The sequence below is a fragment of the Leptonotus elevatus genome, chromosome 19 (assembly GCF_054856555.1).
Source record: "Leptonotus elevatus isolate MCC_2025b chromosome 19, RoL_Lele_1.0, whole genome shotgun sequence".
NCBI classification, from domain to species: Eukaryota; Metazoa; Chordata; class Actinopteri; order Syngnathiformes; family Syngnathidae; genus Leptonotus; species Leptonotus elevatus.
In genome coordinates this window covers 5685814-5703313 of record NC_141257.1, presented here as the reverse complement: position 1 = coordinate 5703313, position 17500 = coordinate 5685814, and the positions used below count along the sequence as shown (strand labels likewise).

Here is a 17500-nt window from a genome sequence, read left to right as displayed (position 1 = left end):
TCGGTGTGTCTTTTTGGGATTATTAAATGTAAAACGGCAGTTGTATTTTCAGGTTTGTCTTGAGTTTTCTTTGAGAAATTGAGCCTTCTAGGCCTTACATGTGTAGAGATTTTTTTCTCCCTTCCCTCGGACTTCCTGACTTCCCTCTGTTGCTTTTTATTCTTGCATCTTTCCTTTGCTAAAACACACTCCCCCGACCATTTGTTCCAACCTGCCTCCCAGACCCCCCATATATTCCTCCCTGATTTTTTTTTCCTCCTTATATAGTTCCTTACTTCATTCCACCTCAGACATTTATTTCCTTGACAACCTTTTTCTTTCCTTCCCTTTCTTAACTCATTCCTTCCACCTCTGACATGTCTTGTTATTTCCTTCCTTTCTTCCTTTATACATGTTTGTGCAGTAACAACTACAAAACACTATTTTGGTCCACCTTCTGTGTTATATAAATAAACATAGTTACGCCATGATAACAATAAGTGCAAAAAACACGTACACAACTCCGATCACAGTTTTACTTTAATAGTTTTACTAAATATTACTGAAAACAAGACAAAACAATTGTCGAGCATCACTTGCTCGGCTTTCGATTGCTTTTCCTCAGAGTGGACCCAATCGATCGCTGATGCAATCTTCTGACAGTTTCCACCACCCGGCTGTTTTTTTATTCACACCGCTTTAGCTCTTGAGGTAAAACTATATGGACTGTACAGCATAATTGTATGCTTATTTAACATGTCATATAGGTAGACTGAAATTATTATGAGCAAGACGGTTTGCGCTGTCCACCTGAAACGATATTTGCTTCATGTTGTTGCACATGGCGTTGTTGCTAGCCAGCTAGCTAACGTCATTGCTAGCTAAGATCGTGTAACTGAATTTTATTATGTTGACGACTGAAATGTATTTATGCTTCTTAATGTAAATTGATTATATTGCTTATTCATTTACGACCACTATCATCCAACATTAACAGTAATTAAAGTAGTTTGTTATTCGTAATGCCATACTGTAATTGTAATAGATTCATTCAAACCAAATTGAAGAAAAATAACTGAATACTAGTCTAAATTGTCCATAGGTGTCACTGTTGTGTGTTGTTTAATATTGTATTTGCTGGATGGCCAACTATTCAAGCAGTAAAAAAAAAAATCAATCAATCAATTATCCATAATTTGTCATCTATGTGGTTGTAGTTGGAAGGCCTTTCACCATGGCAGCTCAGTTAAGCCCTGACGAGAAGCTGCACCTTATCACCAGGAACCTGCAGGTAGGTCACAGGTGCGCATGATCACACAGTGAGGCAGCGATCGTGACGTCAACTTTTTTTCCCGCAGGAGGTGCTAGGAGAAGACAAGCTGAAGCAGATCCTTCAGGAGAGGGAGCTGAAGGTGTACTGGGGAACCGCCACCACTGGCAAGCCGCATGTGGCTTACTTCGTCCCCATGTCCAAGATAGCCGACTTCCTCAAAGCTGGATGTGAGGTGTGTGCGCTAAAAGTTGCCAACCATCTCCTTACAAAAGACTTATATCTGTTTTTGCTTTGGTCATTCAGGTCACCATTTTGTTTGCGGACTTGCACGCCTTCCTGGATAATATGAAAGCTCCCTGGGAGCTGCTGGAGCTTCGGGTGAAGTACTACGAGGAGGTTATTAAGGCCATGTTGGAGAGCATCGGCGTACCTTTGAAAAAACTGAAGTTTGTCAAAGGAACTGACTTCCAGCTCAGCAGGTTAGTCACGGAGCAATGATTCCGAACTTTTATTGAGCCAGAGCATCCATTTTACGTATGAAAACTTTCATAGCATACCAACAAGCAAAAATAGTGAAATCATGAGGATGCCTCAGTTTACTCACAATTTACGTACTCAAGTGTAAAATGTGGGCACTCTTCATTCATGTGAAATGCACCAATGTCTATTTTTTTTCTCGATAAACCTTCCATAAGAGAGTACACTCTGGATGTGTACCGCCTGTCCTCCATGGTGACCGAGCACGACGCTAAAAAGGCTGGCGCAGAGGTGGTCAAGCAGGTGGAGCACGCTCTGCTGAGTGGTCTGCTGTATCCAGGACTGCAGGTCAAATAATTAGATTGCATAACTCATTGAATACAGCTCTTTAATCAGCATACAAGTGCTGAATGCCATTCTGGAAACATTTCCTGAAATAGTGTCACTCCTCAGGCGCTGGATGAGGAGTACCTGAAGGTGGATGCACAATTTGGAGGAGTGGACCAAAGGAAGATCTTCACTTTTGCCGAGAAGGTGCTGCATGTCTCCCTGACACCTTTAGTATTAGCGCATTAGTGTAGGCTAGGTTCTTCTAATTCAACATGATCTCCGGATAAAAAATACATTTAAGAAAATCCCCATTTTTCTGCAGTATCTCCCCCCCATGGGTTATGCCAAGCGCGTCCATCTGATGAACCCAATGGTACCAGGGCTGACCGGTGCCAAGATGAGCTCCTCAGAGGAAGTAAGGGTGTGACGAGTTTGAAAGGAACTTCTCATTGTGTGTATTTCATTTGTAACGCTCGCTGCTTTTCTGCGAAAGGACTCGAAAGTTGATCTGCTGGACTCCAAGGAAGACTTAAAGAAGAAGCTGAAAAAGGTTTTCTGTGAGCCTGGAAACATCCAGAATAATGGGGTTCTCTCCTTTGTCAAATTTGTGCTCTTCCCTCTTCGTGGAGGTACAGCACATGACACGTTATGTATTTGCTGCATTTTAAACACGCTATTTACTAAACAAGTGTAAAATGGCCGACTGTGTTTAGGTTTCTCCATCAAAAGAGACGGCAAGTTTGGTGGCGACCAAGTGTACACTGCATTTGAAGAAGTGGAGAAGGACTTTGCGGCGGAGGTAAGTTCTTGACTCGCTTCATCCAGTCTCTCCTTAAGATGACGACTCAAGTTCATCTCTCACTAGCGGATTCACCCCGGAGATCTGAAGGCCTCCGTGGAGGCGGCCCTCAACGAGCTGCTGGAGCCGATCCGGAAGAAGTTTGAGTCGGCCGAACTGCGCAAACTGACCGCCGCCGCCTACCCCACGACAAAGACGAGTCAGTGTTGTGTGATGTGATGTCAACGGAGGTCGGTTAGCTTTGTGTTAACATCGCCGTCCATGCAGAAGGAGCGGGAAAGGGCGCCAAGGCAGGAGGAGATGACGAAGAGTTGGCGCCATCCAAACTGGACATCAGGGTGGGAAAGGTTGTCAGTGTGGAGAAGGTAGGTTGTTAATTGACTACAATGAAGACTTGCATTTTATTAAAATGTCGTCATTTTGGTTTGGAAATGGTTAATTTAAAAGTCGGATAAGTCGACTTTAAAAATGTGTCTTTTGTGTTTGTGTGTGTTTTAATGAAGAAAAAAAAAACGAGAACATGATGGTGTTGGAAAGTTAGGTTTATGTATTTTTTCATTATTTTGTACTTTCTTTTCTTCTTCTGTTTTTTTTTTTTTTTATGGAAAAAAAGACTTTAAAAATGATTCGACTAAAAATGTTGGCCTCGAAGCTCCGCCGGAAACATGTTTGCGCCGCCGTCCATGTTTCTACACGGACCGTTTTTGCAGACGCACGCAGTGGACAGGAAGTTATTGAGCTCGTTGTAGCGAAGAGGCAGCTCGTCTCCACTTTTACTCATGGGCTATTGAAGTTGAAGCGTCATCTGTAATTTATTTTTAAGACACTAGTACATGTGTAATATCAATATGATGTATGTGTGAACTAAATGACAGTTCGTTTTTATTTATCTCAAATCATAATTGCTATTGCGCTAGTGCTAATCGTGATTGCTAACAATTGGCGAAATTGGGTGGGTGTTTAATAATGCTCATGCACCAAAAACAATAAATCATTCGTTGTATCCACTTAATTCAACTCACATTCAATATTAGTGGATTAAAATAATAAAGATAAAAAAATTAAATGTGACAGCCCTAAATTTAAATAATAACAAAAAGTTTTGATAAAACAGCATTTAACACTCATGCCGACTGTGTGTGTCTATGAATATAAATTTTTCTACTGTGCTCTCCCAACTGTAAGCATCCAGACGCGGATTCGCTGTACTTGGAGAAGATCGACGTAGGCGAGGCCGAGCCCAGGACGGTGGTCAGCGGACTTGTGGCCTACATCTCCCAGGAGGACTTGCAGGACCGAATGGTGCTGGTGCTGTGCAACCTCAAACCCCAGAAGATGCGCGGCGTTGAGTCGCAAGCCATGCTGCTCTGTGCTTCCATGTACGACGCTTCTTTCTGCTTCGAGCTCCCTCATGTTCCTTCTTCTCCTAACCTTGTTTTGGGTTTGGCTTGTTTATAGTGAAGGAGAGCCCAGGAGAGTGGAGCCACTTGACCCCCCTGAGGGTTCATCACCAGGGGACCGGGCCTATGTGGAAGGATGTGAGGCGGGCAAACCTGATGACAGACTCAACCCGAAGAAGAAAGTGTGGGAGAAATTACAAGTATGGTTTTTAGGATTACATGCGACCATCAATTTTTTATAGTGCTTATACTCATTAGGGTCTCGTTAAACAGACAAGCTGCCCTTGATTTATATATTCAAAAAAACACTTTTTTTTTTTAATCATTTCTTTTTTTCCCCCACCGACAAGCTGCCCTTGATTTATATATTCAAAAAATTTTTTTTTTTTTTTTTTAAATCATTTCTTTTTTCCCCCCACCACTATTTTGTCTTCTTCTCCAGGTTGACCTGAAGATCTCAGAGGAGTGCGCGGCTCAGTGGAAAGGCAACATGCTGCTGACCAAACTAGGACAGATCACGTGTAAAACTCTGAAAGGAGGAAATATCAGTTAGGTACTCGCCTTCACCTGCCAGCCACATTGCAAGAGTTCATTTATTCAAACAGTTGCCATGGGAACACACAGGGATGGTTTCTCGGAGCGTGATGGGATCATGGGACCTGTTCCGATTCATAAATTATTTGCCAGATATCGCACTCTTACATTTACACATATGCCAAACTGTGCTTCCGTACTTTATCAGTGGACGGTTTCCTGTTTTATTTGTGCAGTTGCATCATGGCTCGCAATGTGCATGAAGCAACCATACAAGCATATATTGCCGTGATCAAAACTGACATGGAATAAACTGTGGATGAAGTCCGTGGTGTGACCGTGATCCAGTTCTATTCAGTACTCACTGTTGATCACCTACTCATTGAAAAGAACCATAAATAAACATTAGCAATTTTTTGTAAACTTATCTCAAATTGTGTCTTTTATTACAGCCAAGAGACAAATGACATTGATCCGATAAAAGCATTTTAATGTTTGAGCATCTGTAGCTATACAAAAGTGCTTCTGTTCTAAATAACACAACCTTTTTTTTTTTTTAATCACATTTATTTATATATATATATATACTCTTTCCCTTTGTCTCAGATGAATTATTTGTTTCTATACTGTTCTTCAAACAATAACTTTTATTAGCCTTCGTCAACCTTTAGTGACAAACAACCATGTACAGTATCCTTGGGCCGGTCTGTACATGAACATTCTGATGTGATTGCTCCCTAATTCGGCCTCTGGGGGGCACCCTCACACAATATTTACATTTCAGCCTATATGTACACCAGTTTATCCTGAGGGAGGGGCTTATTCAGACAGAAGTTTAAAAAAATACTCCACAATAAAGCTATCATAAGAAAGTGGTAGCTATTGATTTGCATAAATACGTTTTGAAGGCCATTTCAGGCTAAGGCTTTTTTTCAGGCTAACACGACTCTTATGAGTTAATAGTCCCATTTACGCAGCCGTTACTTGCTTGTAGGCTTTCCTGTGGCTCTTCTTGGTGAATACCACAAAGTGCTTTTAAAACAGTGTTTCAATCGTGTCTGCGGTCACTCTTGTAGCTAGAAGAAAAGAGAAGTTGGAAACATTGTCGTTGGCTATAAAGTTACAAGATACAAATAATGAGTATGGTTGTAAATATTGTTGTTGCCCCTTACTTGTCTCAGGAAGCGCTATTCCCTTGGAATGTTGTTGTGCTCCGATCGCATCTGCAGCAGGAAAATTGGTCTCTGCCCTAGTTGGACGATCTTGTGAAAAACTGACACTGCCTTGCGAAGGTTTCCTGGCTACCGGCGGTGGAACCCGTTCAGACCTCAACCCAACACTTGAGGAAGCAGCGGGATTCGTTTGGTCAGAGAACCGCATGAGCTCGGCTGCTAAACCAAGCTTAGCCTGATCTTCAGGCGTAGGGGCAGCGCTGGTGTCGGAAACAACCCGTTTGGTGTTCCTGGAGAAAAGGAAGCTCGCAGTCGACGCTGGGAACCTTTGTGTGTCATATATTTCAGATGATTTGAGGGACAAGATGCCCGGTTGGCTTGCACAGTGGTAGGATGGTCGCATCCCCAGGCGGCATGGAAGACCTTCTCTTGATGACAGTGCTGCGGTTTTTATACGAATGGCTTCTTGTAACCGCATGGAAGGAGTGTTTGCTGCCACATAAGTTCTCACCGCCCGAGGGGGAGATTGAAGTGACTTGCGGGTAGGCTTTGGTGGAGTGTTTTGCTGCCCTACGCACGGGGCTTGACAATTCTCCTGTAAGAGAGTTCCCTCGTTTGTTGACCTGTTCTCAGAAAGCGCTTCTACACCGTCCTCAGTCGTACTGACGGTACGTAGGCGGACCATGTGTAGTAACGATGGGGTGACAAGAGGTATGTTAGCATCCTCTTTAGGGATAGGTGCACTTTTGTGGCGGGCGAGAAACTCCTTGGCCCTGGTGTCTCTGTGCGCCGTACTGGGAGGTCTTCTGAAGGCAACGCCAGCTGTAAGGTTCTCCATTGGTAAAGGGGACGTAGAGTGACTTTCAATCTCAAGAGAATGTCGTTTTAGGAAACTACTGGAAGAAGCTATTCCTGGGACTGTTGGTTGGATTTCTGCGGGACTTTTGGTTGAAGATGATGGACTTTTAAAAGCTGGTGACATTTTCTGCGTTGTTCCATCTGAAGCTTCTGCGTCTTCCTTGTCACAAATTCCAATTTGACGTAAAACCGGCTCTGGGGGTGTAGTTGTCTCGGTTTCATTTGAGTCCTGAATTGCTTTTTCAAATTCCTCTGAAGGTGGAATTGGTGTGTCGGAAGCATCCATCTCTGTGGCACAGCTGTCCTCAGCTGGAATATTGTCTGTCACATCAGGTGGAGGCGGAAGAGGAAATTCTATCTCATCTCCTCCTTCAAAGATTGAGTCTCCCTCTAAAGGAGGCGGAGGAGGTGGCCAAGATGATTCTGCAACGCGGCTCTCCTCCTGTTCTCTATCTAACTCAACCGGTGAAGTTGATACAGAGGTGGGAGGTGACTTTCTTGAGAGAGGTGGCGTCGGCTGATAAGTAGGCGGAGGAGAAGGTGGTGGTGAGCTTTTATCAATGTTTTGGGAATGTGGAGAATTTGCTGGTATTGATGGGATTTCACTTGTGTCAACCTCATCCTTAATGTCATCGACAGGAGTTGTGGCAATTTTACAACTTTCACTTTGTTGTCTCGCTGTCAACATTCCGTCTTCTCTCACCTGTGGTTTCTTCATAACTGGGGGTGGTTCTTTTTTTGTGGAAACTTCACAGTCATTCTTTGTCAGGCTACAGCTCTCTTGTCCTTCTACTTCTGGTGTTGTTTCAACCTTGCCCTTAGCTAAAAATGTATCGTCTGCATCTGGACATCCTGTACTTCCTTTAAACTGATGGGCATCTCTAGAAATGACACTTATCAATTTCTCATCCTTTGATTTTATTTTTGATGCTTCTGCTTTGTCTTGAGTTTGTGTTTCAGAACACCGCTCAGTGGTTTCTGTTTGACTTCCTTCATGTATAACTACACTCTCCTGTGTCTTTGTTGATTCCGTGAACACTTTGCTGATTTGGGGACTTGGACCACATAGGAGCGTAAAGGTGCGACCGTTTTGAGCCCATGTTTCAGGCGGAGGAGGACATGGTGCTTTGACCTTGGGAGGTGGGGGGACATTCCACAGTTCTTTGACTTCCATTTGTAATGGTGAAGTGAGTTCTTTTGTAGAAACTGAGGGCAAACAAGTGCAAGAATTGGAAGCATCCGAATTGACAGGCTCGGATGTACCAGACGATAGGGAGCTAAGTGACGAAGAAGGAGAGGCTGAGGATGACGCCCGGGACGCAGATCTCTCCGGCTTAACCGGTTTCATCTTGTGTTTATCTGGAGAAGTTGGGGTGATCTCCTTTGGGGAAAGTGTTGGGGTGCCACTTTGACTGGAATAGCCGCTAGAAGGCGACATGGTTCGTTCAAATTTCTCCCCTTCCGAGGGATTTTTCTGTGGTAAGGGGTTGAATTCCGAGATTGGCTCTTCTGCCTTTCTTGCTTCACCAGAAGAAGCCTGAGTGGGGCTTAAACCATGGGAGTCGGATTCTGCAATGTTAGATACAGGATCCAGAATCGTACTTGTTTCCACAGTGACTGATTTATATTCCTCCGTTGTTGCTGTAGCATTTGATACCCCTTGAGAAGCAGAAACATTTGCATCTTTGCTCGCCGTCTGACCTTTGGAAATAGTCCGCATCTTATTGTTATGAAGCGAATTTGACCTTCGTGGAGGTGCTGGGGGTAGCTTGGTCTTGATAATGGAGAGACTTCGAGTGGAATTCCGTTTAATCTTTATGTCGTCCCCACTGGTACATGCTGTGACAGGCTCAGAATCTTTGTTCTTTGCTATATGTTCTCTATTACTAATGTGATTCACTGAAGTCTGGCGGCCGGTGAGTTCTTGGTCCCCTGGAGAATGCACCCAACTTTCCTGCAGATTGAGATCCACCCTGTGTGTGGTACCCTGTGTTGTTGAATTGCTATAGGAACTATCTGTTTGGGAGCCGTCACCATCTGATTTTCTGGAGAGAAAGGGGCTGGCTGACGAATCCACCGAGGCCAGGCTGCTTTTGCTTACTGTGTGGGCACTGCCGCCATGGTTGGCACTGTTGCCTCTTTGGCTGCCGCGGTCTATCTCGATGATTTCAACCGAGGCTGGTAGCACCGCGTTTGGGATGATTGTAGATAGGTAGGTTGCCTGAGGAGATACGGACATCACTGGACCCTGCGGGAAGGGGGGGAAAAAAAAAGTGTTGAATTGTGTGAACTTGGACACCATACAGTAATATCTTCATGTTGTTTCCTTACTTGGGGTTCCAAGAGGAAGCTACTCATTAAAGGATTGGAGCAAGTGAAGGTAGTCATTCCAGGTACTGCAACAGACTTGGGTCTGATGACAGATGACCGAAAGTGGTGGGTACCAAATCCCTGGTGGTTGAAGGTTTCGTCGTTCTTGTAAACTTCCTGAAGATGTGATTTCATCTGCTGCTTTTCATCAGATAACTGCTTAAGAGATGTAAAATGAGCTTTATCAAGTGAAAAAACCCCGAGCAGATTCAGTAGTGGAACTTACTTCCAGCTCTGACAGGTGCACCCTTGCTCCTTCCTTGGATATCACTGGAGTTCCTCCATCAACAGTTGGAATGATGATAACACTGGGTAGCTGAGTAGAAACCACCTGCTGGAAGGTAGAGCCTCTGTGCAATGCTGTGGAAAGGGACATCTGACTTTCAAAGACATGTCTAACACAAAAATAACCAAGTACGTGTCCTCTTGGACTCATCACCTACCAAGTTCCTTCTGGACCTGGTTGGGAATACCCATAATCGTAGTCCTTCTGTTCCTCTTCTTGTTCTTTTCTAACCTTTTCACTGGATGCAGAGGCTTGAATGTAGAACCTAAAGAGATAGTCCAGAATGGAGATACTGACTGTGTTTTTGGAACGATTAAACGTTATAAACTATCATTACCTTGGCGTGTGAGCACAGGTCTGGTCGACATGGAAGAAGTTCTTGTGGTATCAGTAATCCCTGAGTTGGATTTTGACTCCAGAGAGCCCCCCTCATCTTTGGAGTTAACATCTTCTTCTTCTTCTGGATGTGCTGTGTCTGACGACTGCGGGTGCGACACGTACATCAAATTGGATTTAATACACAAAATGGTAGGAGGGCATTTTGTGTTAAGTGCACTTACAGCACAGCTTTCATCTTCAGCAAAGTTCACTCCACTCTCGTGCTCTTGTGTAAAGCAAATCAATAAGGCCACGTTAACCTCAATCCGCTCACATATTATCTACCCAAGTATAAACACAATATGTCAAAAGTCTGTTTTAGATACCTTGCTGGCCTTCTTCCTGCTGTAATATTTTCAAGCCCTCCTGAGCCTCCGAGTGCAAGTCCTCCAGGTATTGAGGCCGATTGCCCTCGATGAAAACATTCTCCTGGAAGTGTTGTGAGGCCGAGTAGTGCACTGCCAACTTCTTCTGCTCGTCGTTGGCCTTGGGCCCAGCTGCTGAGAAATACATGGAAGAGTTTAATGCCACTGATACCAGCTCTGCATGGTAGTCAGTTCTCTGTCCTGCAAACATCCCAATCTTAGTTTTGCTTAAATTTCAGGATATTTGATCTCCGTCATGAAACCGCTTTAGTTCACTTCTGTTTAAATCATCTTTATAAATCTACTTCAAATTCTCCCCAGAACAGAACATATTTGTATCATCAGCAAACAAGATGAACTTCAACAATTTTGATGCTCTACATATGTCATTGGACTTAATATTGACCCCTGTGGTACTCCGCATGTAATGTCCCGATTTCTATTTGCACAAACTGTTGCCTGTTTTTTTAAGTATCTCCGCAACCAGCTCAAGCCAAGCCCCCCCTTATAAAATACCTTTCCAGTTTACTGAATAATATGTTGTGATCGGTGGTATCAAAGTCAATCAAACTTCAAACAAACAATCCTTCAAATGATTCGTAGTCCGAAAGCAGCACCGTTGTCGCGACTACCTAACCTGCTCAACAGGTGTTCGCTGCCAAAACCTATCAGCTTTACAGTGAACCCTGTGTGCTTCCACCTGCTGTGAATGTGACATCGCGCCGTTAACAGAAGCTGGGCAGATGTTCCAGCCTGGCTAATCGCAGTATCTGTAATTCTGTGCTCGTCCCAGGGGGATTAGATCATTTGGTTTGATTGGACCCCCTGCTGAGGAGTCTTCCTTGTGGGAACTTGGACACAGTCCATTTTATCTCCGAAACGCGATGGTCGAGTCTGTCTTGAATTCATTCACATCTTGATATCTTTTATTTACTCACATGGGACAATGTCTCCTCTGAAAGTCAATGCTAGCTATCACCTTTCTATCCTTTTGTTATCTCTGTCTCCCCCCCAGGTTAGGTAATAATGTGTGCGTGTGTACTGTATGCCTTCGAAGACTCGCGCAGGCGAGGCAGTCAGTTGTGTTGTAATCTTCGTAGAGGCTGAGAAAGAAGGTCTTTATACCTCCACAAGGCAATGTTCCAAACGAGTCATCGTGGGATTACATGAAAGAGGAGACCCCCCTGCTGCCTCTTAAGATTTAGCAGACTCGCGCAGGGGGTTAAGGGCTTTTGGTTGATTAAAACGAGCGCCGGTAAAGCCGTTTATCTCATTAGAGAGACCCCCCCAAATTGACGGCAGTTTGTCTGCGCGTTGGGGGTAATTTGTGCAGTAGACGCAACTTGGATTTGTATCACCTTTGCATGGACGCAAAGATTTATTACCGTAGTTAAAGCCAATCTCGTGAGAAAAACAACACTCACCCTTCTTCTTGAAGACTGACAGCAGGGAGTGGATACTCTTCCTCAGATAAACCACCATCCCTACACCGGCACCATGGCAGATCCTTCCCCCCCCCCAAAAAAAAAAACTAGACTCAAAGTACAAGAAGTCTTCTACTTGTCTCTGGTGAAATTTATAAAAGAATCTTAAGAAAGTTTTGGAACCCAAAGAAGAAGGGGTCATAACAAACTCCCTCCTCCTTGATCAGTCCGCCTTAACTGTGGAAGGATGAGCGCACAATAAAACCTGCTACCGCCCCAGCTGCCTTATCCCTGAGTCCGATACCCGCCAACCTCCCTCCCCCTACCTCCTCTCCCTCTCCCGCTCCCTCCATTGCAATGCTTTATTGTCAAATAAAGGACCCCCCGCTTACCCCTCAGCTGTCAAAGTTTGGCTTTCAGGCAACATCCACCCCCACGACCCTCAGTATACAGACACGTGTCTATGCATGCACTCAGCCCCCCCCAGGTTGAGCTGATTATGTTGATATTTTGTGGGGCTTGGAACAAAAACAGAATGTCGTGAGAAAAAGGGATCCCAAATGAATGTTTTTATAGTATTGTGAATGTATTGTTGTACCTTTTAAGTATTATCACATTCTCATAAAATTCGGATTTAATTCTTATTACTTTGTAATTTAATTCTCGTAATATTATGATGTGAATTGTGTGATATATATATTTTTTTGCTCTGAATTTTTTACTTAGTTTGAGACTTTATTATCATAAAATTACAACTTTTTCTCCCTAAAGGAATACTTTATTTATTTTTTATAAAATTAGGACTTTTCTCACATTTACACATTATTCACAATATTACTATCACATTCTCATTCATAATGTACAGATTTGAGCTCATAAAATTGTACCTTTTATTTTTGTGAAAATTAAAAAAAAATCTTTGTATAACGTGGCAAATTACTTATTCACATAATTTGATTCTTTAATTTTATTATTTATTTTACTGTTGTAAAACTTGATCTTTTTTTTTAGTAGTAGTAACAACTTATTGCAAAATAAAATAAAAAATCACTTACTTATATATTGCGCCTTAATGGAATTAATAATTTTGTGGTAATGTTACAAATTTTCATGCATATTTCAACTGCATTTTCAATTTAAAATGTAAAAATGCTATCTATTTTGTATTATTATTACTTCTTGTAAAATAATTGTTTTTCTCAAGTTACACATTTGTTGCTTTATCAATGTATAATAATAAATCCAATACCTTGATGTCTTGTGGCCATTTTACGATCAGGAACTAGAATTCAGAAAAATAGAAAATGTCCAATAATTTCATGCAATTTTCAAGATTTTTTTTTTATTGGGGTTATATTGGTCTTTCTTTCAAATGATTTGTTATTGTATGTATTAAATGTACTAGTGGTATCAGTACTTGGTATCGGTGTCTGTGACCACCACGCAAGTGTGGTATCGATCTGAAAAAAGCATTTCGTAATGTTAATTGTTTTAAAACGGCTATTTTACAAAATATTTTGACTTTTTCCTGTCATGAAATGGATCATTTTCCTATGTGGCATAGTCCTTGGTGGTCATGCCGTAGTACACGCATTCAGTTGTCACTAATTGTAGCCATGTCGCCTTCAGCCTGTCTGCTTTGTCTCATTATTTTCATGTTAGCGGGCAGCGGATGTTTGCGAGCCTTCCAGTGGCAATTCAAAGGGATGCTCCTGTATCACCCTCTTGTCTCCTCGCATCACTTTCCCGCAGGCCGCCGTCAATCTCTCCTCCTTCGCATCTCCTCTCGTCTGGCCTTTTAGCCCCTGCGGCTCCTGCCTTCTTGTTTGATTTATAAATAGCTTTCAATGGCATCATCCGGCTGCTCCCGTTTCCTGACTCACCTCCAACGATCGTGCCTAGGGGATGACTGTGCAGAAAGACGTCAGTGTTTATGGCAAAGCTTGCTCCTCGTATTTTGGGGGTCTGTACCAGTTGAAGGGTGCAAGATGTTCGCCCACGGTTCCACCCCGGGCCTTGGCAGACTGTTCAAACTCGGGTGAGAGCTGCTTTAAAAATGGGAGTCATGCCAGCGGATTAACTCTTGCACCTGCCCGTCACCTGACCTGACACACTTTCTCATCTCAATCCGCCATTTTTGTCTTACTCTTGCAGTTCAAACTCCGAAAAGTCTCTCTTTCTTTCCAAGTGTTGCAGCTTTTCCTAATGAAATCAAGCAAGTGAAGCCCCCCCCCCCCCTTTCACTCCACCCCTGATATCAATATTCATGAGAAGGTTTAAAGAGACGCCATCTGGTCTTGGGGGACAGGAGCAGAGGGGAGACTTTGCTTCCAAATGCTTTTGATTTGCCATTCCGCAGCAAGAGAACAGCATTTTGCTGCATAATCATGGCGTAACATGATGCTCATTTCAAACACCAGCAAGCACAAATGATAAACAATTAACATGATGGCGGAAATGTGTTTTTAAGCATTTCGACAAGGCAAACTAATGATTTTTTAATAGCCTGATTTAAGTGCAACTTTAAAGAAGTCATAAATCACAAGCTAGTTAGCACATCATAAAGAGCAATTCAATCTTGCTAATCCGCTTTGTTGGCATTTTATGTTGCTGAGTTATGACCGTCATTTGTTTTTACTCTAAAAGTGGTTCTCTATGTATTTTAATTTTTTTTTTTTTTTTTTTACATCAAGTACCACCTCAAAAATATTTGGCTGTCCAAGTACCAACCTAAATAGCCAAAATAAAATTATGTTTTCAATGAATGCCGCACATACAACAAGCAGATGTTTTATTCCTCCTAAATGTATTTAATATAATTGTAAGCCACTACACTGCACTTAAATATGGCAATAAATAAACAACAATAACAATAATAATAATTATTATTATTATTATTATGGATCAATGAGTACCGGTACCCATTATGATCAGGAACTAGAAATTACAAAAACAAAATTATTGCAATTCATTTAATGTCATTTTTAGGAAAAATTCTATTTTTTAAATATTTTTAGCAAATTTTATGTATTAAAAATACTAGCGGTATTGGTAACGGTGACTACTCAAGAGTTGAGTACTCACGCTGGTATCGGTCTGAAAAATAATGGTATGGAACATCCTAATAGTTATTAATAAAAAATACAGTACACACCAAAGTCATACATATGTGTTGTAAAGGAAACCATCATAAGATATTAATTGTGAATCCATTGAAATGAAATTCTAACATTTGATCGAGTGATTCTTTGGTGTACCACTAGAGGGCGCTCCCATACTACTTGTACCCCACGTTGAGAATAATATACTATACTGTAGTGTAAAAAAAAGAAGAAGATCTCTGTTAGTACTTTTGAGAACTGACAAATTGAAATTAATTTGACGTTTCCAAGTTGCCTTTCAATAAAACATACAGTAAACACCTTTTACTTTATATCTGATTTAAAATGACACAAACTAATGAAGTCCTCCACTAGAGGGAGCTACATTATCTAAATTGGGATTCAATGTCACTATTGGACATGCAAAGTCAGCAGGTCACCCTTACATGAAGACTGAAGCCAGTTTGAAGCGATGCCAAAGACGATAAAAAATTCAAGTAGAATGGACACTTGTTGCAATGTTGCATATTGGCCGTCCTCAAGTGGGAGGTCACGGGAGAAGCAGAGCATAAAACAAAACACGGATAGGTCAGGTAAGAAGAGCCAGTGGACCAAGAGAACTCACTGACCGCAGAATGCTGACTTTCATACGCTTCCTGGCCACAATAATCAACATATGTTCATATCTTTTTTTGCAGATAAGGGCCATGACTCATGCTCGTGTCACCATGGAAACAGCACTACGGCAGCTTACGAAGGTAAACTACTGCCATGTTTGCTAGCAGAGTGTGTAACAAGATACACGCATCCTGTGGGATGTTTCCCGTCTGCGCGCGAGTGTGTTGGAGGCTGGACCGCATCTCTGTTTAATAGTCGAGTGCTCCTTGTGGGAGGGGCCTCATAACTCAACGCACAGCAGACACGAATACAAATGAGGACGAGGGTAAACACAATCATGACACCTGTGTGTGTGTGTTGTGTTGTGTTGGGTTCGTGTGTTGAGTTGTGTAACATTTGTATCTGTGTATTGTCTCTATGTTGTTTGTGTGTGTAACGCAATTGAGTTACTTTTAAAATCAAGTCATCAGCAGTAAAGCAACTACATTACTTTTAAAGCCAGTAATCTGTAAAGTAACTTTTAAAAGTAAAGGTAAGTTACTTTTTTGGGGGGGTAACAATGGAAACACAGGTGTTGAGTTGTATTTTTATTTTTATTTTTATTTTTATTTTTATTTGCATTTTTATTTTTATTTTTATTTTTATTTTTATTTGCATTTTTATTTTTATTTTTATTTTTATTTGCATTTATTTATTTATTTATTTATTCATTTATTATTATTATTTTTATTTTTATTTTTATTTTTATTTGCATTTATTTATTTATTTATTTATTCATTTATTATTATTATTATTATTTTTATTTTTATTTTTATTTTTATTTTTATTTGCATTTTTATTTTTATTTTTATTTTTATTTGCATTTTTATTTTTATTTGCATTTTTATTTTTATTTTTATTTTTATTTGCATTTTTATTTTTATTTTTATTTGCATTTTTATTTTTATTTTTATTTTTATTTTTATTTTTATTTTTATTTACTTATTTATTTATTTATTCATTTATTATTATTATTATTATTATTATTTTTATTTGCATTTTTATTTGCATTTATTTATTCATTTATTATTATTATTATTATTTTTAATTTTATTTTTATTTTTATTTTATTTGCATTTTTATTTGCATTTTTATTTTTATTTGCATTTATTTATTTATTTATTTATTCATTTATTATTATTATTATTATTTTTAATTTTATTTTTATTTTTATTTGCATTTTTATTTTTATTTTTATTTGCATTTTTATTTTTATTTTTATTTGCATTTATTTATTTATTTATTTATTCATTTATTATTATTATTATTATTTTTAATTTTATTTTTATTTGCATTTTTATTTTTATTTTTATTTGCATTTTTATTTTTATTTTTATTTGCATTTTTATTTTAATTTTTATTTTTATTTGCATTTTTATTTTTATTTGCATTTTTATTTGCATTTATTTATTCATTTATTATTATTATTATTATTATTATTTTTAATTTTATTTTTATTTTTATTTGCATTTTTATTTTTATTTGCATTTATTTATTTATTCATTTATTATTATTATTATTTTTATTTTTATTTTTATTTGCATTTTTATTTTTATTTTATTTATTTTTTTATTTGCATTTTTATTTTTATTTTTATTTGCATTTTTATTTTTATTTTTATTTGCATTTATTTATTTATTTATTTATTCATTTATTATTATTATTATTATTTTTAATTTTAATTTTATTTTTATTTTTATTTGCATTTTTATTTTTATTTTTATTTGCATTTTTATTTTTATTTTTATTTTTATTTGCATTTTTATTTTTATTTGCATTTTTATTTTTATTTTTATTTGCATTTTTATTTTTATTTTTATTTGCATTTTTATTTTTATTTTTATTTTTATTTTTATTTGCATTTATTTATTTATTTATTCATTTATTATTATTATTATTATTATTATTTTTAATTTTATTTTTATTTGCATTTTTATTTGCATTTATTTATTCATTTATTATTATTATTATTATTTTTAATTTTATTTTTATTTTTATTTGCATTTTTATTTGCATTTTTATTTTTATTTTTATTTTTATTTGCATTTATTTATTTATTTATTTATTCATTTATTATTATTATTATTATTTTTAATT

At 39.1% G+C, this 17500-nt stretch overlaps 2 protein-coding genes and 1 pseudogene across 11 annotated transcripts in view; 2 read left to right on the top strand and 1 right to left on the bottom strand.

Moving 5' to 3' along the window:
* LOC147157642 (SOSS complex subunit C pseudogene) overlaps positions 1-45 on the top strand; it is a 581-nt pseudogene extending 536 nt beyond the window's left edge.
* Positions 46-590: 545 nt separating this feature from the next.
* On the top strand, positions 591-5219 carry LOC147157641 (tyrosine--tRNA ligase, cytoplasmic-like). Of its 2 annotated transcripts, none has more exons than XM_086062534.1 (14): positions 591-690; positions 1197-1270; positions 1338-1484; positions 1556-1731; positions 1948-2077; positions 2183-2263; positions 2382-2474; positions 2553-2688; positions 2773-2858; positions 2925-3057; positions 3129-3223; positions 4044-4237; positions 4317-4458; positions 4701-5219. In XM_086062534.1, the coding sequence occupies exons 2-14, from the start codon at positions 1214-1216 to the stop codon at positions 4809-4811; spliced, it is 1581 nt and encodes a 526-aa protein (XP_085918660.1). In that variant the 5' UTR covers positions 591-690; positions 1197-1213; the 3' UTR covers positions 4812-5219. The 2 variants fall into 2 exon arrangements, with proteins under 2 accessions (XP_085918660.1, XP_085918659.1); XM_086062533.1 differs by having other exon boundaries at positions 592-690; positions 3126-3223.
* Positions 5094-17500, bottom strand: part of LOC147157640 (NHS-like protein 3) — a 37024-nt gene continuing 24617 nt past the window's right edge. For 2 of the 9 annotated variants that reach the window (XM_086062522.1, XM_086062521.1), the window contains exons 3-10: positions 10183-10356; positions 10039-10082; positions 9816-9960; positions 9636-9743; positions 9419-9552; positions 9154-9351; positions 5965-9070; positions 5094-5868 (exon numbers count right to left, since the gene is read on the bottom strand). In XM_086062522.1, coding sequence (XP_085918648.1) covers positions 5828-5868; positions 5965-9070; positions 9154-9351; positions 9419-9552; positions 9636-9743; positions 9816-9960; positions 10039-10082; positions 10183-10356 — 3950 coding nt within the window. In that variant the 3' untranslated portion in view covers positions 5094-5827. Of the gene's footprint in view, positions 5869-5964; positions 9071-9153; positions 9352-9418; positions 9553-9635; positions 9744-9815; positions 9961-10038; positions 10083-10182; positions 10357-11645; positions 11897-17500 lie in introns of those variants that run through there. The other 7 variants (XM_086062526.1, XM_086062527.1, XM_086062524.1 and 4 more) reach the window with 7 other exon arrangements.

What these genes read in the sequence shown, in the direction of transcription:
- LOC147157641 (XM_086062533.1), top strand. Translation starts at nt 1,214, where the DNA reads ATGGCAGCTCAGTTAAGCCCTGACGAGAAGCTGCACCTTATCACCAGG. An exon ending in TCTTCACTTTTGCCGAGAAG is followed by an intron (nt 2,264 to 2,381) that starts GTGCTGCATGTC and finishes ATTTTTCTGCAG; the next exon opens with TATCTCCCCCCCATGGGTTA. An exon ending in AGAAGGACTTTGCGGCGGAG is followed by an intron (nt 2,859 to 2,924) that starts GTAAGTTCTTGA and finishes ATCTCTCACTAG; the next exon opens with CGGATTCACCCCGGAGATCT.